Source organism: Lynx canadensis, chromosome C1 (genome assembly GCF_007474595.2).
Source record: "Lynx canadensis isolate LIC74 chromosome C1, mLynCan4.pri.v2, whole genome shotgun sequence".
In the NCBI taxonomy this organism is placed as follows: Eukaryota; Metazoa; Chordata; class Mammalia; order Carnivora; family Felidae; genus Lynx; species Lynx canadensis.
This window is the reverse complement of record NC_044310.1, coordinates 5,195,367-5,210,849: the sequence shown is the minus strand read 5'-3', so window position 1 is coordinate 5,210,849 and position 15,483 is coordinate 5,195,367. Positions and strand designations below refer to the sequence as shown.

The following is a 15,483-nucleotide window of genomic DNA, read 5'->3' as shown; positions in this document are numbered from 1 at the left end:
CCCACCCAGGTGCCCTGCACATCACTCTTTAAAGATGACAGATTTAAGAAACTCTAAAGCCGGATCCTGACCATTTCGGTAACCGTGGAAAAGTCAGTTCCTCACTCACGTCCTATGCTGCTCACGAGGGGAGGGGTTCGCTTCTGTGCACTAGGGGACTGGGAAGGGCTGGGGACCAGGAGGTGAGAGGTGGGGGCGGCAGCAAGGAACGCCGCTGGGAAGACCTGGACCAGGGCGCAGCTATCTTACAAGCACACAGGTACCAGAATCAAGTTTATAAACAGTTTATTCAGCTCATAATAGTGGGCAAGTTCCCAGCCAAATGCACAGATACAAGCGAGGCGCCCCTGGGTTAATGCAGGAGCCGGCGGGTTACATGGGACTGGGCATCAGGCAAGGAGGGAGCACCAAGGTTTCAGAGTCAGACACGGCCAGGGACCCTGAGCCGAGGGCGAGCCAATGTCCCGACGCTGACCGCTGCTTCCTTCTCCCAGCCGGGGTGTCCTCAACACTGCATCACTTCATTGATGTCAGGGGAACAGATCTTAAAGAAATGGAGCCCGTGTTCCTGCACACCTCAACTGTTGTTGCTTTGTAAGTCACACGCTAGCACGTGAACAGGAATTTTAGAATCCTCCGTAACAGCGGGCCAGAGTGTTGATCCCTCTGTATTTCTCCCTCAGCGCCTCCTTGCCTGTTGTCATTCCTACCTAAATTCCCATCCTTAAGCCACACACCCTGATGACGAGAGTCTCACATACACAAGTCTCTCAGATGACAACGCTATTTCCAAAGCAGCATCTTGTGCAGACAGTCTATGACATCGAAAAAAGAAAGTGTCTCTGGTTAGCTATTCTCTGTGAGAAGAGTCATCCACCCTTGACCGATGCCTCACTGAAAGCATAATTTAGAAGACAGATTTAGGAAGTGGAATAGGGATAAAAATAGGAAACAAACTCCAAAAAGCCATCGTCTATGGGGACGGGGCCACCTAATGACCAGTTCACAGATGGGTCTCACTCGAAGGCTATAAAGTTGCTGCTCACGTAATTATTAGAAACCTACTGGAGTCCAGAGCCGACCATCTGCAAACCTCTGGGTAGACAGAGATCGGCGTCTGGGTAGGAGATGGTTGGAGTCTAGCTTAGACCTTCTCTAACCCCTGGGAGAAATGCTCAATCAGGGCGGGGGCGTGGGGTGCAGGCGGGAGCTGCACCACAAACAGCATCTCAAAGGCAAGAAAGGCCTGATAGGATGTAGAAGGTTCACTGTAATGTTATCATTTTAATTCTGAAGGGCACCTTAAGTTCCATTTGTCACTTTTCTGAATTTATCTGTCGGGAACCGACTTGAGGACGCTGTACTGGCATTTAACTTTTTGGCAAAATAGAAACTTTGGTCATGGCCTCAGCTCCGTAAAAATGTTTTCGAGAGGCGATTATTTCTGATGAAAATAACATTTTCAGCAAGTGATACAAAACAGTAACAGGAAAGTAAACATCTTCGTATCTACGGTAAGAGCAAAAACTCTTGGTCAGAATCTTATTTTTAAATACGGTGCAAGGGTCAGTAGTGCTTATAAACAGTACAGAGTTCTCTTACAGGGGATCAGAAAAATAGCAAAGTAAGGCACAACCTGTTACGGTTACAGATTTGTGTTAGGCAGTAGTGTTCTTTCTGGAAGGCACAAACTGGAATTCTGATTACCTAAAGGTTTAAAATGTGGTTCTGAAGATGCCGTGTGACAGGGGGAGCCTCTGGGAACGAATCCCCTTAACTGAAATTAATGGCAATTAATCACACAGCGGGACTTCCAGGTTACGACACGCTGGGACTCAAGTCCGCTTCCTCAGCCACGCGGCAGTCTGAAGGCGCCGGGCCAAGTGTGGGCCGGGTGGCCGCACTTCAAGTTTGGAGTGCTTACGATAACAAAGGCACGTTTCCCAGAAATTAAACTTGACAGTAACAAACAGAAAATATTCACTTTAGACAGAACAGTAGGCGAGCTCGAGAGTATAGCAGGTTCTAAGTCAAACGTCTTGAAGAGGTTTCTCGAACAGCAGGCCAGAGCTTCACTGTTTCTTCACGGGGACACGTTCCACACTAACAAGCAGGGGAGACGGAAAAAGAGCAGAGGAAACAGCAGTTTAGTGTTTCGGGGCGAACCCAGAACTGACCCTGCATGTCGCGGTCTAAACGCGAAAATCAATCTGGCCGATTTCGCACTGGGGGCTCCTCCACAACTGTGCCGAGGGCCCGAGGCCACTGTGAAAAGAAAGGAGGGGAGGAATTGCTTTTGCAAATGGTTCCCACGGATGGGGCTAAAAACCCCGACGGCTTGTTCCGGGATGAGATACAACAGTAGCGACAGCAATGCCAATTAGTAATACTTCTGTGGGCGCGTGGGTGTGTCTACGGATTTATTTACTTACACAACTGGCACCACTAAACGCCAGACGCCATGCTACTCGCTTGTTACGGATCAGCCAGTTGTGTCCTCGTAACAGACATATGGGGTAGGTACTATTACCATCCCCACTCTACAAATGAGGAGACGGCGGTTCAGAGACGTTCAGAGATCTGTCTAAGGCCGCACAGCTGATGGTGGTGGAGCCATGGCGGGGAACAGGCAGTCATGCTTTTCATCAGCAGACCACACTGTTTCTTGTAAAAGGAAGGATCAGACGAAAAGGTGCTCGGTGAGGGCCCCTCGGGGGGCTCAGGCGGCCGAGCGTTCGACTTCAGCTCAGGTCACCATCTCAGCTCGCTGCTGTCAGCGCGGGACCCGCTTGGGATCCTGTCCCCCCTCTCTCGGTCCCTCCCCTGCTCATGCGTGCGCGTGCGCGCTCTCTCTCAAAAATAAAAAAAACATTAAAAAAAGAAAATGTACTCAGAGGTACAGGATACCACTGACCTACAGGGTGGGTCAGTGACAATGAATGCATTTTCCCTAACTTCAAAGGATCAATGTTTATATAAAAAATCTTGGACTTTGACGAAACAACACTCAAGTATTTAAAACGTTTACTGAAGAAAACGAAAATCTCTGGAGTAAACTACCAGCTCTGAGGGAACTTTTACTCTGAGTTCTTGTACGTGAGGTCAGCTGTGAACATACAGAGAAGACCCGAACGAGGAGTTGAGGCCAGAGAACTCACCTATGATGATGATGATGATGACGACCACGACGACAATCCCTATCGCCCACATCTGTGAAACAGACCATTTCACATTTCAAACACAGAGGCCAACGTGCTCACTGAGGAGCATCGCATTCTAGTCACTGGCAGAGGAATTAAGGTGCACTACAATTTGAAATAATTCACAATTTTTAAAGCCTAAACTTCCTGTCCTCACTCGGGGCATGAAGGTATTTATCTGCTTTTTGTAAGACGGTCAGATGGCCTGCGGTCCCCAGAAAGGCATCTATTTTGTGCACACAAGTTCTTCACGTAAGGAAGGGCTGCTAACTTGTCCTGTGTGTCCGGAAGCGTCGCTTTTGTCCCAGGAAGGGGGCGGGGTCCACCCGGGCCCTGGTAGCTGCAGAACATCTGCTCTGGGCTAGGCTCCTTGCAGGGCTGCTCTCCGCGCTCCTGCGGGGCACACTGGCTCGCCAGCTGCCCTTTCTCGTCACGCTGGAGCCATGCACTCAACCACATGCCAACTGACCACCGACCCCAGCCCTCTCTGGCCAGTCTGTGTTCAGGGCGATGCGGGGGTGGGGGGTTGAAAGCGGCTTCTGTTTATGATTGGTTTTGGACATTCCTGTTCTGTGTGCTTCTTAAGGTCAGCCACAGAACCTGAAGAATTCCTAGCTGAGGGGCTAGGGAAAGGGCAGGCAGTCAGTGCCTTAGACTCAGAGTCAATCCAAATTTCCACGTACGGGACGTCCAACTCACCTCCAACATTCACAGAAGTCCCATACTTGGGGCCTTAGTTGCCCCTCTGAGACTGCAGAGGGTGACTTAATGCAAAAACCAGTGAAAAGAAAGTTACCTTGCAATTCTTCCACCAGTATTTTCTCTTCAGCTTGGCGGCACTTGTTTCAAATTGGGAAGCTCCAGCCTGCAGTGCGTCTGCACGATCATCTAATTCCGAGAGCTTCTGATCTCTTTCCAACACCTTATCCACGTTGACTCTCATGATGTCCACCACCTGAACGAACGTGATCACACCGAGTTACACACAGAGGAAGGGAAGAACAAACACAAGGCTCAGTGAAGTAAACAGCACGTTTTCTTTCAGGTCAGCACTTTATTACTTTGGGCCAAACTTCCATTTATAAACGGGAGGGGGGCGGTGCTCACTCTTTCATGACAAAAACACTCAGCAAACTAGGAATAGAAGGGAACTTCCCTAACAAGAGAAAGGGCATTTATGGAAAAACCCACAACGAATATCCATGCTTAACATGAAAGTGAAAGACAGAGTTTGTCCCTAAGATCGAAACAAGATAAGGATGCCCACTTCCACTAATGCTGTTCGACACTGTACTGGAAGTTCTGGCCAGAGTAATTAGGCAAGAAGAGGAAAAAAAGGCATCCAAATTGGAAAGAAATAAATACAATCTGTATTTGCAGACGACTCCACATACAGAAAATCCCAAAGCATATCCACACACTGCTAGAGTTAATAAACACATTCGGTAAGTGTTCAGGTTACAAGATCAACACCCAGAAATCAGAATGTGTCCATATACTAGAAAGAAAAAGGAAATTAAAAAAAATAATTCCATAAACAGCAGCATCCAAAAGAATAAAATACCTAGGGGATAAATCAAACCGAGGAGGCAAAAGATCTGCACAATGAAAACTATGATGCTGCTGAAAGAAATTAAAGACCTAATTATAAGGGAAGACATTCCATGTTCGTAGACGGGAACATTTAATATTGTTAAGATGGCAAGATGCCTCAAAGCAATGTACAGGCATACAGATTCAACACAATCTGTATGAAAATTCCACTGTCCTTCTCCCCCCTACAACCTCCTCCCAGAAATGGAAAAGCCGATCCTTAAATTTTTATGGAATTGCAAGGGACCGAAATAGCTGAAAACAATACTGAAAAAGAAAATGCTGGAGGACTCCGACTTTCCAATTTCAAAACCTTACAACAGAGTTACAGTAATCAAAGTGTGTGCCTCTGGCAAAAAGACAGACATGCACACCAATGGGACAGAACTGAGAATCCAGAAATCAACCCAAACATCTACAGCTGACTGATTTTTGACAAGGCTGTCAAGAGCATTCAGTGAGGAAAAGGACAGTCTCTCCAGCAAATGGTACTAGGACAATGGGACAGCCACAGGCAAAACAATGAGGTTGGACCCCTATACCTCACCCTATATGTAAAAATTAACTCAAAATGGATGAATGACCTACATATGAGAGCTAAAAACTATAAAACTTTTAGAAGAAAACCTAAGAGCAAATCGTCATAACTTTATTATTTTTTAAAAATGTTTATTTATTTTTGAGAGAGAGAGACAGAGACAAAGAGTGGAGGGGTGGGGGCAGACAGAGAAGGAGATACACCTGAAGGAGGCCCCAGGCTCTGAGCTGTCAGCAGAGCCCGATGCGGGGCTCGAACTCACAGACCGCGAGATCATGACCTGAGACGAAGTCAGACGCTCAACCGACTGAGCCACCCAGGCGCCCCCGTCATAACCTTAGATTTAGCTATAGATTTTACACCTAGTCAAGAACGACAACAAAAATAAATAAATTGAACTTAATAAAAATTAAAACCTTTTATGTATCAAAAGACATTATCAAGGCTGTGAAAAGACAATCTACAGAATGGAAAAAAATATTTGCGAATCATTTAACCCTAAAATGATTTTTAACCTAAAGAGGGTATAATATCCAGAATATATGAAGAGCGCTTACCACCCAGCAACAAAACGAGAAACTACCCAATCAAAAAACAGGCCAATAGACTTGAATAGACATTTCTATAAAGAATGTGTACAAATGGCCAACGAGCACATAAAAAGATATTCAACATCATTGGTCATTAAGGAAATGAAAACCAAAATCACAATGCGATACCTCCATATTCACTAACTAGCACAGCTACACTCCAAGAAAACAGAAAACAACAAGTGTTGGTGAGGATGTGGAGAAGCAGGAACCCCTGGACGTCACTGTTGAGAATGCAAAATGGTACAGCCACTGTGGAAAGTTTGGTAGTTCCTCAAAAAGCTAAATACAGGGGCGCCTGGGTGGCTCAGTCGGTAAAGTGTCCGACTTCGGCTCAGGTCATGATCTCGTGGTCCGTGAGTTCGAGCCCCGCGTCGGGCTCTGTGCTGACAGCTCAGAGCCTGGAGCCTGTTTCAGATTCTGTGTCTCCCTCTCTCTGACCCTCCCCCGTTCATGCTCTGTCTCTCTCTGTCTCAAAAATAAATAAACGTTAAAACAAATTTTTTTTTAAAAAAAGCTAAATACAGAATTGCCACATAAACACTAGTCTGAATCTCACACAGTCTTCCATTGTGGGTCTGCAAACGCAGAGCAGAACAAAAGATGCTCTGAGGGTCCTCTGACTTGAGAAGCCCACAAATACAGATTTGTCGGGCTAGAGCAGGTTGCTAGCACCTGCCTTCTGTACACGAATGGGTGACAACCAGAACTGAATTTGAGGCTTGCTCAAGCTTGGGGACGAGTTAGTCAGGCTACCGAAAGAAGCATTTTGATGAAAAATCTGCTAAGAGGGATTGGTCTTGGCTTGAACAATCTAAAACTCTATTACCTTATTTTATAAAGTAGTTCTTTTTTTTCCTTTTTTTTTTTTTTTTAATTGCAGCAAAATATATCTTTAAGGTGGTTCCTGGAGGAATGTTCTCAGGAGGAGTGTTTGTGGTTTAGATATGTGGTTCGGTCACAGGGAAACCAGCATGACATCTGGAGACTTAACTTCTCAGAAGCTTAGCTCAGAGCTTTCAGAATAGGAGGGGACAACATTTTTGTTACATTTATGAAACGGTCGAAGTTTCCTTTCCATTCATGCTTTTCTGATACTTTTTCTAAACAGAATTATTTCCAGTGTTCCCATGCTGGTTTAAAAGTCACTGTGGGCAACATTTTAGAACAATACCTCATCCACTTGATTTTGTGTCTGCTGAAGTCTTCGGTTACTGCCAGAGGCAGCACTCGAACCTGCAGGTGCACCTGTAGACCTGAAATGTGTAAAGGCACAAGCGTGAGTAAATTATTATTCCAAATATTACACCGTTGTACGTATGAAGACATTACTCCAAGACCCTCACTGGTAGAACTAAAGCAGAAAGAGAAATCCTTCCTACAGTAATAAACAAAGGTTTAAATGACATATCTTCTGATTCCCCTATAAACTTCAAGATTCATCCATATATTAAAAGTGACCGGGGTCTAAAGTGCAGGTTTAATAAGATCTACTCTGCATCACTGAAGCACCTGATCTTAAGATCAGGGATCCTACAATAGGGAAACTCAACCTTCCAATTTTTTTTTTTTTTTTATAATTGTTTAAAGGCACACATCCACTTAAATGCAGCCAGTACTCGTCTGCTCTCTCACTGTGGTAAGAATGGTTTTCAAAGTTATAAACAGTTATAGAATGCCACTTTTCCAGTACAGAGAAATGTATTTACACAAACAGGGTCAGGAACAGCGAGATGCAGGTAGGAGGGGTGGTGCGAGTGGGAAAGATGAAGTGAAGTGGTGCTTCCTCTCTTAAAAGGTACTCCTCTCTTAAAATCCTTGCTGAATGCCTTACTTCTCCCCAGCCAGATCTTTCTTGACCACTGTGGCTTTGAAGTTCCTCATTGCTTCCGTTATTAGGTTGGTCACACTTTGATTTCTCTCTCTCACACACACACACACACATACACACACACACACACGCACACACACACGGTTGACCCTTGAACAAGGTGGGGGTAAGGGACGCCGACCTCTTCTGCCCCCTCCACAGTTGAAAATCTGCATGCAACTTTTGACTCCTCCAAACGTTTAACTACTAACAGCCTGCTGTTGACCAGGGGCCTTACCAAAAACATAAACGGTTGATTAATACATATTTTGTTTGTTAGGTGTCTCATATACTGTATTCTTATAATAAAGTCAGCTAGAGAAAAAATGTTAAGAAACTCATAAGAGAAAATACATTTACAGCCCGTACTGTATTTATCAGAGAAAAATCTACCCGTAAGTGGACCTGTGTAGTTCAAACCCATGTTGTTCAAAGGTGATCAGTAATGTCTTGCTCTCCTAATAGATCACGGACTCCTGTGCCTTAGAGGTCTCGTCCCTGTGTCCAAGACAGCACCTGGCACATGTCTCGCATACAAGAGCTACTGATGCATCCATTGATTCAAGTTATTTATACCTACCAGGTGTCAAAGACCAGGGATGCAGTAGATGCCGTGCCTGCCCTTACAGTTTATTTATTTATCGTTTCGTCTGATAGATAATCGCAAAGGGCCATGTACTGGTACATTTTCTCCAAGAGTTTTCTCATTTAATTCTCACGACTCTTTGAGGGAGGTACTACCTACTATTAACCCCATTTTACAGATGCATAAAGCGGGGTTACGAAAGTCAACGCAGCTGGCTGCGGTGGAGTCTGTCTTTAGACCAGGTTCCACAGAATTCTTTGGATCTAGATCTTCACCACTGTAATTTACTGGCCCAGCAGCCTCAGCCAGGTACACTCCTGTGGCGATCCTCAGTTCCTACAAGGAACCCAGGGAAAGCACCCATTCCTTGCTCCTCTGTAGGTGAGCAATGTACAGGTTGGAGGGGGACAGAGGGTCCTCGTGACTCTTGACGGTTTTCTCTCAATGTTAACCACGGTAAACTCCACGTTTTCAAGGGCCACTACAACAAGACAGCTTCTGCTTAAACAGAGAAGGTCCACAGGTCTGCCCCTGAGTCCATTCTGATCATAGGTGCCTCTAGACAGGGCCGAGGTCTCTTCCCTTGCAACTTCCGGAGCCCAGCCCAGCACCAGGCAGCGAGCAGGCGCTCCAGGTGTAAGGCAGTGGCCACCGATCCCCTCTGGGACCTCGGGCCGGGGGGGTGAGGCAAGAGGAGAAGGGGTGGGGTTGCGGTAGGGGCGGGGGTGGGGGCGTTTCCTAGCTCCGGGAAGCCCCTGGCTTCCCCACCCCGCCCTGTCCCTTCCGCGATCGCCCGACGGCCGCGAGGCTGTCGGCCCGCCCGCAGCCAGCACCCCAGGGGCCGCCGCCCACCCCTAGGCCTCGGGAGCTTCCGCGCGAGCTCACGCCCGAGGGGCGGCCGGCGGGAACCGTGCCGGGGGAGGGTCCCAGCCGCGGGCCGCCGCCCTCCGGGACCCGAGGCCGCCCCGCGTCCCGCCGCGTCACTCACATTTTGGCGGCGGCGGGCGACGGTCGGCAGAGCGGCGCAGCGGGACGGGAGGCCGGGGAGCCGGGCGGGGCGGAGGCGCGGGGCCGATGACGTCACCGGCCGCGGCCGCGAAGGGGCGCGCCGGAAGGGGGCGGGGCGTCACGGGGGCGGGGCCACCCGAAAGGGCTGGGCGGCCGGCGCGCGGTGACCACGCGGCGTGATGCGCTGGGCTCTGTCGCGCTGCAAGCTCTCTGCCCGCCGCCAACCTTGTGACGCCGCAGGACGCTGAAAGGGACTGTGTAGGTGAATAAGAGCCGTGGCGTGGTACGTTATTTTGGGCCCGGGTACGTTATTCTTCGGCCTTGACAGTCCTGCGTGACGTCTCACGTTAACCCAGTGGTCCTGGAGACACCACGCTTCCCCCCGAAGATTTGTTAACATGAGACAGGGAGTCCGTTTGGGGTATTTATCATGAGCGTTGATTGGGTTAGACTCCTTTCTCCGTGTTCATTTGTGACTCAAATATTTGTCACCGCACAGACCATGACGGGAGCCTGGGCATCAGGCACTGTTTAGTGTCTACGTTTCTGTATTCCCCGGGCCCTGGCAGAGAAGGTCCTCAGCTTTTGATAGGCTGCAGGTGGAGAGTTACTCTGCGATGAACTTAAAGCGGTTATTGAAAATATTCCTACCAACGTAGACGACGCCTCCCTTAAACAAACAAAAGTCTGAAAAACACTGCCAGGTCGCCTGGAGATCAGATGAGAAAGGAAAAATAAAACACTGAAATACTGAACTGTCTTTTCTGTCAGTGTAATAATTTGAAAAGGGAAATGCTAGTGTGTATTAGGATAAAGAAGAGTGTCCCAGAGGACGTGCGATTTGAGTTGGGTAAGTAGCTAAGAAGAGAATTCCCAGGCAAGGGATGAACAAACATGAACAAAGACAACGTGGAAATGGAAATGGTTTGCACAGGTTTGCACCGACCAACCAGAAGGGGCAGGTTGGGTCACAGGTGAAATAAGACAATAAAAGAGGATAAACAAGAAAGGAAAATGTTTAAATGCAGTTGGCTCTAGAAACCACCGGGGCCTGGGGGAGCTGGGAGATAACCCTGCAGACGTGGTCTGGCAGGGGCACCGCAATGGACTCCGTGGGAGAGGGACTACCAGGGAGACGAGGTGACACTCTGCACTGAAAGGGAAGGAGAGGATGACAGAATTCTCAGAAAAGAAGACAGATAGTAGTAGGCAGTTGGAAAATGCCTTTTGAAAACCGCAGAGGATTTTGGCTGCAGAGGTGAATTTAAATTGGTGTCTTTATGTTTCAGGTAACCGGTATGCCAGTTGAGAGGCACCTGAGAAAACAGTTGGAAAGCAAGGGTTCTAGGGACGGTGGCTTACAGTGAAATTTTTCTTTCAGGGACACCTGGGTGGCTCAGTCGGTTAAACGTCCTACTCGAGTTCAGCTCAGGTCAGGATCTCATGGCTCGGGAGTTCGAGCCCCACATCGGGCTCTATGCTGACAGTGTGGAGCCTGCTTGGGATTCTTTGTCTCCCTCTCTCTGCCCTTACCCCACTCGTGCTCTCCCTCTCTAAATAAATAAATAAATAAATATTAATTTTTGTTTTCTTTTTCACGGACATGTCCCAAACTATGTAATAGTCGATGCCACAACACTGTCTCTGGATCTAAGGACACACGTGAAACGTATGGTTTGAAACATCCTGGGTCACCCTGGATCTCAATAGCAGGTAAAGTTAAAGCAAAGCACACACATAGTATGGGGAAATTTTCTTCATTTTTAATTTACAGCAGAAAGAATATAAAGCATTCAGAAAACATTTTCCATATTTTAAGGGCAATTCAAAACATTTTGCATGGTTTCCAGCAGCTGAGTTCTTCAACAGATCCATTGATTCAATGATGCTTTACATGCACAATTACAAAAATAAAACTTACAAAAAAGAAGACATCTAGACTAGTTTTACATGCAAGTCTCAGGGACCCCCCATTGGGCGCCAACTACTGTGTGGAACTGCCATAAGCGACCCGTGCAGCCAGAGAGGGGTTCGAGTTATTGTCTTTATTTCGTTCACACAGTACAGCTGATTTCAAATGGGTAACGAGAATAGCAATTAAATCTTCAGGAGACAGAATAAGATTAGCTATTAATTTTATAATGAAATCCTACTCCTGGCACTTGGGAATTCAGATTATCCAAGAAAGCTGCGCTTACCTATCATCTTAGAGTCAAAATTAAGATTCACAACCAAGAAAAAGCGGTCAGAAATGCTTCGTTTCAGTGGAAGTGCATTTGTACCTCACCCAGGATTCACAGTTGTACTGGTAGGCTACACTGGTAGGCTTTGAACCTACTTCCTATCCCCTCCAGAAGAACCCTCCTAATTCTATGTAAGTCCTTATCTTCCAGAAGTTTCTAACTTACTCAGCTAATAATGTAGCATGGGAGACATTAAAAAAAATAAATAAATGAATACATAAATGTGAGGATTAAAGCAAATCCACTGAGGTCATTACTCTTGTCAAAAGATCACTTATTTGTACCATAAGAAATGGAAGAAACCGATCTCAATTCAGTACTAACATACGATATTCTGAAAGAGCCGGCTTTCACCTTCTGTTCCCATTTATGAATACAATTGTGTTTGTAAATTACTCAGTGTCCTCCTGTAGATCAAATCGTGTAAAATAATAGGTATCTGGGGGTTGGGGGGGGGGCGTGTGTGCAACAGCTGCAACATAACCCACACATTTAAAAACAAAATGGAGCCAGGTCAGTTTACAAATGTACAGGTGGCTACTAGTTGTGGGGCTGAAACTGTTGTCAAAGCTGATCACAAGCGGTAAGACATATACTTTACAGTAATCCGAGGTTGGCAGTGAAAGGAAGTAATTAAAAAACAAGTACAATTATAGAAAAGGCACCAAGAGCACTGACCCCAGTTTTTACCACAATCTGTTTGTATCTATCTTCCTTCTAGAGACGCCAGTTTAAAAGCTTATTTGTGAATATTTTTAGGCTTCACAACAAGCCTTGAGTTTTAACGTACAGTTGGCAGCCAGAACCAAGAAGAAGAAGAAAACAAACAAAACTAGTTAATCTCAGCTTTACACCAACTGATCCTGAAACTTAACCTGGGAGTTTTAAACTGGCATCAGCAAATGCGAACTTTATTCTCTCGATTTAACGTTAGTAGTTTAATTTTTAAAAGCATCAGATTTCTTTGGCTCCTCATTATGTAGAAAGAGTAATAGACCATGACAACCTTGCAAGACCAGTTTGCCTCTTTTAAATTTTTAGTCATTTTTTTGTGCAATTTTTGTTACATTTTCTGATTTCCAGCAGGAGATATGAAAACGTGAGACATTTTTCAACCTCTCGTACTATTTCTTTTGTCAGGTTTTGATCGTTCTAAGTGTTCTTTGTTGGAGTGAGTGGATGGTGTTAAGCTATATACGGATTCATCTTATGATTATCTGTTTAGCGAAAGTAACTTAATTTTCTTAAGCAATATTAGCATTCACATTACTTGGCACCATTGGCAAAAGAATTTTAAATTAAATAAAATAAACTCCTGGTAGCCAAAATTAAATGTAAACATATCCTTTTTTTTTTTTTTTTAAGTAATGTTACTCTGCCTTTTATCCTAAGTCTAAATACAGTAGCTCTTTTTTTTTCCAGTTTAGTCATGCTTTAGCAAAATGTTCTTCTAAAGAACATTTAAAATAAAGTACTCTTATAGTGAAATAAAGTTTTTTTTTGTTTCATTTTACAGACCATAGCCACTAATGCTTTGCTTTTGTTCATTTCTTTTTTCTTGATTTCATGCACATATCTCTTTGTTTTAATATATACAATATATACAAACAATACATCCACATTTTTCTCGCTCATTCAGACAAAACTATACAAATAATTTTATCTCGCCATGTTATCGACCTTTGTGAATAAAATATTTAGCAATTAATATAATCCCTTTCAAATATTTTCTCGCTTTCCGTTTCTACCTTCTATATATACACAGAAACTGCTCAGTTTGGATGAGATTATAGCCAAAAATATGGAATTTACTGGCCAGAACGCAGCACCACACTGATCTTTTAGGTGGCAAATGTCCAGGCAAGGTTTATGATTCCTTAGAATGACTACAGTTTCCAAGGTTACTAAGAAAAGCTACATGCTGTACCAATTCTCTAAGTAAATCTCATTGCACATGAAAGTAAGGCCCACAAATGAAAGTGCTGAGCATGACAAAAGGGACGAGATGGTCACTACACTCGCAGGTTCCTGGGAGGTGGTGGGGACAAGAAAATAAAGTTAAACTCTGTGAGCTGTTTCTCATTAATTCCCATGCATTCCCCGTTTACCACACACCCGCCCCTCTGCAAATTTCCACAAGACATTAAAAACCTGCAGATTTTAAAAGTTGCATTAAGTGTGCTGTAGAGATTAAAACAAACACGAATTCAAAGAAAATAAAACCAGTGAAGGAAATGCGAACACACGGACCCAATGAAGATTTGTATGGTCTAAGCCCTCCACTGAGAGTCAATCCCAAAGATTCAGCTTCTTGGAAGTAACTGGCAGGTGCAGGAGCAGCATTCTCTTTTGTTGCTAGCGCATCCCCACCTTTGCTTATCTATATTTTTGGTATAAATATTTGTACAGTTCCACACGATGTTTGAATACAGCCCTATATGAGAAGGAAACCGGCTGCTTCCTAAGGAAAGGAAGCCTCTTTCGATTCCTCGTGGTGTCTTGTTTTTCCCATGATCCAACAGAAGATTGAGTTCCAAGATGTCTTGCTGATCAAATTAAAAGTTGTCCATGAAAGTGCAAATGCAATGACCAACACATTCCTGTTAAAATCCTGCAGCTGATCTCCCCAAAACTGCAGAGGGATCGTGTGCGTGTGTGTGCGTGTGTGCGTGCGTGTGTGTGTCGTAGTTTTGCATGTCTCTGCTAAAAACAGAAATGAAAACAGTCTGAAAAGCAATGTCACATTGCTAAGGGATGCTGCTGTATGTCTTCAAGTTCCTTGGCCTTTCTCAACTCTTTCACTCTGGAAGAGAAACAGAACAGAACACCAGGTGATAGCTGTTTAGTGAAACTGTGGCCAAACGGAGGGAAGGGCATTACCGATCCCTCTGAAGCAAAAACAAAAAAACAAAAAAACAAAAACAAAAAAAACCCCAAAAAAACAAAACAAAAAACAACAACAACAAAAAACCAAGACAAAAACCCTTTGGAGGACTGATGGCAAAAGAAACTCCTGCTAAACTGCTGGGGGAGATATTCAAGGAGGAAGACACGGCCCTTCCTGAAACTGCTCAGTATCAAGTGCTCTCAACACAAAGCAAAACCGAAGTCGGCTGCATTCAGTCCCGTGTGACAGGAACGTGCTCAATCCTAGAAAGGGTTGGCTCTTCACATAGCTTTCTTCGAAGCCTGTTGGGACCATCAGTGACGCCCTGCAATTAATTCCACATGAGGCAAGTTAGGGAAACTGCACACGCCTCTACTTAGCTTCGGATACACCCAGGGACTGAACTGCTGTGCTCACAGACTCCAGATTGTTGGATATCTTGAAGCCGACCTTGCACCTGCACAGCCGGGCTACTGTGCTCACGTATCGTGGAGTCTTTCTGATTTTCGTTAATTCCTTACCTTCCTCCCATTCCACACTGTAACTTTAAAAGATGCTCAGGTCACTTCCCCCAGTGCTCCCAGATGGACAGCAACAGCTCCCAGATGCATACCAGTAAGGTACTCTGTTCTATTTATCAAACGTGTTGCAGTCAACAAATTTCAATGAAATGGTTATCAACAGTCATGGAAAGTCCGCATCGGATTATTTGTTTGCCGTGGGGTTTGAATACGACCCCCCGATGTGGATGGGGTGCCGGGGAGCAGGTTGTAAGTTGGAAGGTTATTTGTTTTATTGAAAAAGAATTCAGATCTTGCCTTAAGAGCAAAAAGATCCAACGCCAAGTGTGACTTCAGGGTCTACTAGTAAAGTCAGCATGTGCTGTATATGGCACCCAGTTTGCAGCTCTACGTACCACATCATGACCTGTGTTTCCCAAAAATGGGGGCGGGAGAAGGAGTTTAGCC

General features: G+C 45.3%; 2 protein-coding genes across 10 annotated transcripts in view; both read right to left on the bottom strand.

The window, feature by feature from the left end:
* Positions 1 to 268: 268 nt before the first annotated feature.
* Positions 269 to 9,455, bottom strand: VAMP3 (vesicle associated membrane protein 3). 2 transcript variants are annotated; one of them, XR_003971350.1, is made up of 6 exons: positions 9,366 to 9,455; positions 7,096 to 7,177; positions 3,997 to 4,155; positions 3,159 to 3,210; positions 2,433 to 2,540; positions 269 to 2,103 (listed from the first exon to the last, which is right to left on the bottom strand). XR_003971350.1 is itself a non-coding variant. In XM_030328146.1 (5 exons), coding segments are annotated over exons 1-5 (315 nt in total). In that variant the 5' UTR covers positions 9,368 to 9,452; the 3' UTR covers positions 269 to 2,083. The 2 variants fall into 2 exon arrangements, 1 of the variants encoding a protein (XP_030184006.1); XM_030328146.1 differs by lacking the exon at positions 2,433 to 2,540 and having other exon boundaries at positions 9,366 to 9,452.
* Positions 9,456 to 11,135: 1,680 nt separating this feature from the next.
* LOC115522343 (calmodulin-binding transcription activator 1) overlaps positions 11,136 to 15,483 on the bottom strand; it is a 563,939-nt gene continuing 559,591 nt past the window's right edge. For all 8 annotated transcript variants that reach the window (XM_030328136.1, XM_030328139.1, XM_030328138.1 and 5 more), the window contains one exon: positions 11,136 to 14,431. In XM_030328136.1, the coding sequence (XP_030183996.1) occupies positions 14,399 to 14,431 (33 nt within the window). In that variant the 3' untranslated portion in view covers positions 11,136 to 14,398. The remainder of the gene's footprint in view (positions 14,432 to 15,483) is intronic.

Bases quoted from the DNA above. Each gene is read 5' to 3' on its own strand.
- VAMP3 (XM_030328146.1), bottom strand. The intron at 4,156-7,095 runs GTATTGTTCTAA...ACGTTCGTTCAG, and splicing joins CACAAAATCAAGTGGATGAG to GTGGTGGACATCATGAGAGT. The intron at 2,104-3,158 runs GTGAGTTCTCTG...CCTGCTTGTTAG, and splicing joins CATCATCATCATCATCATAG to TGTGGAACGTGTCCCCGTGA.